Genomic DNA, 6,599 nt, shown 5'->3' with positions numbered 1-6,599 from the left:
CGGCGGCGAGAAGCGGCTTTGCTCGGCGCCCGGCGCGGGGAGACTCCCCTTCCCGGGGAACAGACCCCGCCCGGATCCCCACAAGTGCACCGAGGGGGAAGGGTTTGTTGCCGCCGCCCCCTACCTGTAAGGGAGCCGCCCTCCCCCAAGCCCCGGGTTTTCATTCCTTTGATTTTTACAACCGGTTTCGTTTGGTTGGTTGTTTTTCAGAGAGAGGAGAGGGGTTTTTTTTTGTTTTGGATTAGCCTGGCGATGTGTTTGATTGAGCAGCTGTGCCGTGGAGGGGCCGGTGGGCGCCAGAGGCAGGCCCGGCAGGCCGCGGGAGGAGGCCGGGCAGGCCGGAGCGGACTTGCTGCGGCCTCCCACAGATTCAGGTCTGGCACGTTTTAAAATGGCCGTGGGGCGCTTTAACAAAACCTCCTGGGATGAGGTTTAGATAAAGCGTCCTGCGGCCATTTTTAAACACACGGGACATTTTTAAAATACACGTGGGCTGCGGTGTTTTAACTTAAGTGACTACTCTAATTAAAAGGCCTCCCCCACTTCCCTCCCAGCACATGTATAAGCAGCCATTGAGACTAATTCAGGAAGTTATAAGTTTTTGTAGGGCATGTACCCGGTGCCTGCAGTAACCTACACACGCCTTTATAAGCGACGGGATCTGGAAGGTGCCGCCCTGCCCACCTGCTGTCTCCTGCCTGCCCTGAGGAGGCTCTACCGCTCTGTCCTTACATCTGCCAGAGAAGCAGAGACCACCTAAACTAAATACAAAATAAAACAACTTTTAACAACTCCATTATATAGGTGAAAATGGTACTCAAGTGGAAGAGGTCTTTAAAAACCATAACAAGGAGTTAAAAGATCTTTTTCTCAACTATATAGTTGGTCTGATAAAATATATTTTCTCCCCCCCCCCAAAACAAAACAAAACAAAACAAAAATCAACCTTGTTTCTTGCACCAGTTTCCTGAAACATCAGGTCAAGGATAACCGTCCAACCCTTTCCATTACGTAGGATGGCAAGAATAATGTTGAGTGAGGACGGACAGAGTTGCGATGGGAATGGATGCTTCTACTTTCCTGTAGCAATGAGAAGCAGGAGAAATATCCTACTTGTGGGACCTGTTTAAATATAGCGCTGCACATCAATTTTGCCAGACCAGGCAATATTTTGGTTAAACTTAAAGAAATTCATGTTCTGATCATTTGCACATCTTTCAGTATAGAGTTACAACACAGTTCAAATTTTGCTCTAGTTACAGCCATATATCCCTACGTATTCGTTGAATTTCACTGTGGTTGGCTATGGCTCCCTTGATAACCTAATTTTGTCCTAGTTCATTTTGAAAGAATTTTAAATTTTTTTGTTTTAATTTGTTTTCAATTTTTTTTGAATAACTATTCATCCCATGTTCTTCACATTTTTTCTGTTCCTTACTTTCCCTTTTAAAATTTAAACCTAACCATTTTATGAAAGTTTTTTAAAATTGTTTTTTTATAATTGTTTGTGTTGCATAGCATCCTCAGTTCTTTGGCAAGGGAGCTGCGTTAGCTATAAGATTATTAGCATTATTATTGTTGCCTTGTACTATTGCATTGTCATTATGTGCACTGATAAATTGAACCCAAGTTCCAGTTAAAAGCAGCTGCCTGCACAAAATTATTATTTGATACCCTTGACTAACATATTTAGGTGTGATACCTAATAAATTAATATTTGTAAAGTAATGCAAATAAAAGCAATCGTAGAAATGTTTGTGGTGTTTGTTATTGTAATGGACTATGCTTAATAGTACTTCAGACTTTTGCCTTTCTACCATACATTGGTTACTCATACATGCGCCTTGAAAATATAGACTTAAATTCAGAAGTTTTCAGTATTACAAGTCAAATATAGCGAGTACTGGATTTTTCATGATACTTATGTTCTTTGACAAATTTTTCGAAGATTTTAGAGCAAATTGGCCTCTGTCATTTTGAATGACTGACAGAATTAGTTATACAGAGATTTAGATATAAATAATACCATATTACTAGAGTGAGTTCCAAGTAAAATAGCTCATATTTGAGCTGCTTATTGTTTATTCAAACAAGAAACTACTCAATGCTCTTAAATGTTCAGCAATTGCATTGTGAGATTTAAATGGCTTAAGTCTCAAAAATATTTCTGGGATGCTGAATATTTTTCTGACTCAGTGAAATAAAATAAAGCAGCAGTCTGTGGTACATTAGGCATTGTTTCTAGACAAAATACTAACATTGTAGATGGCTATTATGCCAGTTTTTTACTTCAGTTACACCCAGAAAATCCCATTGACTTCAGTAGTACTGACAACAGAATTTGATTTCTGTTGCTTATCTGTTATGTTTGCCTTTGGCATGCCATGTTATTTTTGTTGGCATGTTTTTCTTGTTGGCTAATATATTGCAGTAAATAAAATAAATGGCTGCATTTCACAGGATTTAGATTTTTTTTACCCAACTTTATATTGGTAACGATATACATACCTGTACATGAGATGCTACTGCACAGTGGTTGTTGTGCATTTATTTAATAAATGTGCAATAACTGGAGTTCCTACGCAGTAGTGCTGGCGAATGTGTTTTAAGTGATGCTACTGCGCAGTAGCATGTTAGCACTGTTAGTGCTTGGCACATTACTGTGCAGTTATATTTGGCTACTGCTCAGTCAGCGTCTCATGTAGACGTGCCCAGTAGTTCTGTAACGTGATAAACAGTACTGAAGCTTCTTTGCTCAAGAGCTAACATTTCTCACTTTACAATACATACTTTTAAGTGAAAAAAGCTTTTGTTTATGTTTCTAGAAGAACACTTTTTTTTTTTTAACTAAATTTCATTTAAAAAATAACACCCCATCAGAGTTTACTAAATGGTGGCATCTATTACTTCATTTGAATAATATCTCTAAGGGGTTGATACTGAGTGGCGTTTTATTAAGAGTAGTCAAGGTTTGGTACTTCTATCAGGCCAAAACACTTTTAAATTGATTAGATTAATTAAATCCTTTGTACCTTGCTTTGTGCCTTGATCTGAACCAGGCTGATTCTTTTTCTTGTTCTGTGCTCAGGCATATTTTTAAAGATTACAGTTGAGTTAATTGCACTAAATTCAGGAAATGCTAGTAGTTTGATGTCAGTGATGCTACTTTCTAACTTGGAAACCTGGCATTTTTAAAATTTCTGAGCTGACTGAATACTTAAGAACAGAACAGATTTATTGGTAAGCCCTCACTACTAGTACAGAAACATTGCATTTTATCTGTCAGTATACTAAAAAGTATTATAAATATTTGACTTCAAATTACACTGGTTAAAATAAATAATTTTCCACCATTTAGTGGTACAGTGTTCTTGCATGGTTTCTACTTTTTTTTTCATATTTCTCATAATTTGATAATAAATAGGGTCTTTTGTTCATTAACACTAATGTATGGGTTTCTATTGAAAATAAAATGGTGTTAACTTTAATTATTTGATAAGACCAGTAGCTCAGTAAAATTTGTCATAGTTTTCATAAGGAATTCTTGTAAGAATAATTCACATTTTATGTTTTGATAGAAAATGCAAAAGCCTCCTCTTACTTTTGAAGAATTCTTACAGTCCCAAAATTTGGTAAGTACGAGTGCTTGTTGTTTTAACTACCCCTGTGTGTGGTGGAATGAACATGCAAGAACAGGGCCCTGAGCAAAAGCTGTATGACTTTAAATATTAGGGCTGTGTGAAGCGGCTATGTTTTGATTTGGTTTTGAATTCGGCCATTTCAGAGGCACAGTGATTCATTTTGGTGTTTCGGATCACTGTTCCGTTTTGATTCAGCCGAATCTGTTTCGGAGTTTTGATGCTGTTTTGGTGATTCTGCCACAGGCTATAATGGGGAATCACTAAAATGCCTATAACTTTGTCATTTCCTGCCCAATTAAGATGGCAATTGCAAGGGCATGAAGCCTGCCAAGTTTGAAGGAGATAGGTGCAGGAGTTTCTGTGAAACTGTACCTCAAACTGTTCAAAGCACAACTCGTATCAGTTGCCGGCAGTGACGGTGTGCTGTCAACCTGCACGCAAATCTGGGGGCACCCACCCCCCAGGAGGCTATGGGGCTGTGCCAGACTGCTCTTGCGGGGCGCGGGCCCCTGGATCTGCACACAGGATGACAGCAGGCTGCTACTGCCAGCTGGGACCAGCACTTGGCGCAGCCTGCACCGAGCGCCGGGAAGCCTGGTGCTGCCACTGGCCCCAGCCAGCAGCTGCAGCATGCTGTCATCCTGCATGCAGATCTGGGGGCCTCCCTGGGAGGGCTGCGGGGCTGTGCCAGACTCGTCCCAGGGGGCATGGGCCCCTGGATCTGCACGTGAGATGACAGCAGGCTAGTGCTGCCGGCTGGGGCCAGTGCCAGCACTGGGTTCTTAATTAATTGGGGCAGGCTGCACCAAGCAGACTTGGGTGCTGGTGCTGGCCCAGTTGGCAGTGACAGCCTGCTGTTATCCCCCCATGCAGATTCGGGTGCCTGCGCCCCCCAGGAGTGCAACTGGGCTGTGCTAGATTCTTCCCGAGGGGCGCGGGCTCCCAGATCTGCGTGCGGGATGACAGCAGGTTGCCACTGCTGGCTGGGGCCAGTGCCAGCACTGGGTTCTTTCTAGTGCTTGGTGCAGGGTGTGCCAAGCAGACTCGGGTGCTGGCACTGGCCCCAGCTGGCAGCAGCAGCCTGCTGTCATCCCACTTGCACATTTGGGGGCCTGTGCCCCCCAGGAGGGCTGCAGGGCTGTGCCAGACTCCTCCTGGGGGGCACAGGCCCCTGGATCTACACACGGGATGACAGCAGACTGCTGTCCCTCCCCCAAAGCACTGGGATTGGAATGGGATGTCAGGTACAGATCGCAGACACTGGCCAGCTACAGATGTCAATATCAGAGCAGTCCTTCCCCCTCCTCTTCTTAGTTTCTGTTTCCTGCAAGCTCAGCTCTGAAATTTTCCAAAATTTTCCAAAACATTTCGGATGGTTTGGTTTTGTTTCGGAGCCTTCCATTTCATTTCGGATTCGGTGTTTCGGGCTGAAACGCCTCCAAAACGAAACAGCTGCCGAAGCCTTAATAAATATTACAAACCAAGTTTGAACATGGATTGTGTTACCCAGACCCTCAGACATTGGAAAGTTGGAGCTTTCTGGAAATGGCTACCTTTGCAGAACACAGAACTTCTGCTGTTAACCCTCATTTTCATAGGTAGGCCAAGAACAAAGTTTTGTGTCTGCAGTACAGTGTTTGCTGTTTTATGGTGGATATGTTCAGTGATGAACCTGACTCAGACTTCTTTTTTTCCTGAGACAGCTGGCCAGGCTACAACTTTACTACCATAATACAGTGCATCCAAACCCAAACACACAGTTCCAGCAACTTTTAACAGTTTTGCTTATGCTAGCCATATTTTTCTTTTCTTGTATTTGTAAGTCTGTTCAGAAGATCTTTCTAACCAGGGTGGATCCAGGACTTCCCAAAGTGGGTGTGGAAGCAGTGACCCACACTGGAGGAGTGGTTACATCCCCAAGACTCCCAGCTGCCTCCTCCCTCCACCAGTGCAGGTGCTACAGGAGCCTCCAGAGACTTTTTGAAGTCCCTAAAGAAAGTGAAAATCCCTCCCCCTTCTCCTTTGTGTTCAGAGGCACATCCCTTCTGCTCCCCTTCTGCCCTTCCTCCACCTGCCGCTGCTGCTTTTTCTGCTGTGCCAAGGGAAGGGGGAAGCTCCAGAGCCACTTCTGTTTGCCCCCGCTGGCTGCATGGGGACTGGGATAAGTTGGGGATGGGACAGCAGCAGCAGGTATTAGCCAAGGGGTCCTTCCTCCTGGGAGAGCAGGCAAGGAGTAGAAAACCACGCTTTTATCTCACTGTTGGTGCTGTCCCTGTCCCCAGTTGAGCTCAAACCCCATGAGGCCCAGCTGGGGTGGGCAAAAATGGTTCTAGCACTTCCACTGTATCCCGGGACAGAGGGTAAAGCAGCAGCAGTAGATGGGAAAGGGGAAAAGGGAGGAGAGCTGTGTCTGACTACTAAAGGGAAGGGGTTGGGGGCGTTTCACCTGCTTTAGGTGCACTCCAATCCAAAAGTGGGGTGCAGCTGCATTAGTACACCCCCTCTGGATCTGCCCGTTTCTGACTTAACTGCATATGCCACTGAAGCATCCATATCATTGCTCGATTCAGCCAACCTTTCATGCTTATTTGGAGAGATGGATCACCCCAAAGGATAGTTGCAGATGTTGGCTAGCTTGATATCCCTTCACTTTTTCACTCAACTTTTTCTCCATTTTCTGCCTAAACAATTCAGCCAGTTCAAAACTAATTTATGATTGGTTTTGGTGGACCTGCAAAATATTTTTCAGTGAAAGAAGTTGTGTTGGGAATGTTTTGTCTGTCTCTGTTATTGAGAGAATAGAGTGCATCCATTGTCTCACATGTTTACAGAAGGGTTTTAAAACAATGTGTGCCTGATACCAGGATGGGATGATCAGATTACTGTGATAATAAATCAGAGTATTTACTTAAGCACTTGGCCAGCAGAGTACTTAATTCCATGATTAACTTAAAAGAT

The 6,599-nt window shown here is 43.7% G+C and overlaps 2 protein-coding genes across 3 annotated transcripts in view; one reads left to right on the top strand and one right to left on the bottom strand.

Annotated features, from left to right (window-relative positions):
• Positions 1 to 6,599, bottom strand: part of LOC102383676 (DTW domain-containing protein 1) — a 125,571-nt gene that overhangs the window by 20,921 nt on the left and 98,051 nt on the right. The window contains exon 1 of one of the 2 annotated variants that reach the window (XM_006038458.3): positions 125 to 342. The exons of the other annotated variant lie outside the window; for it this stretch is intronic. Coding sequence (XP_006038520.1) covers positions 125 to 164 — 40 coding nt within the window. The 5' untranslated portion in view covers positions 165 to 342. Of the gene's footprint in view, positions 1 to 124; positions 343 to 6,599 lie in introns of those variants that run through there. 2 annotated transcript variants of the gene reach the window in all.
• Positions 1 to 6,599, top strand: part of LOC102385332 (protein FAM227B-like) — a 31,509-nt gene that overhangs the window by 1,500 nt on the left and 23,410 nt on the right. Inside the window, exons 2-3 of the mRNA XM_014527201.2 lie at positions 1 to 126; positions 3,579 to 3,632. Coding sequence (XP_014382687.2) covers positions 1 to 126; positions 3,579 to 3,632 — 180 coding nt within the window. The remainder of the gene's footprint in view (positions 127 to 3,578; positions 3,633 to 6,599) is intronic.

Source organism: Alligator sinensis, unplaced genomic scaffold (genome assembly GCF_000455745.1).
Source record: "Alligator sinensis unplaced genomic scaffold, ASM45574v1 scaffold1424_1, whole genome shotgun sequence".
NCBI lineage: Eukaryota > Metazoa > Chordata > Crocodylia > Alligatoridae > Alligator > Alligator sinensis.
The sequence above is the reverse complement of the archived record's forward strand: the minus strand, read 5'-3'. Positions and strand labels throughout refer to the sequence as shown.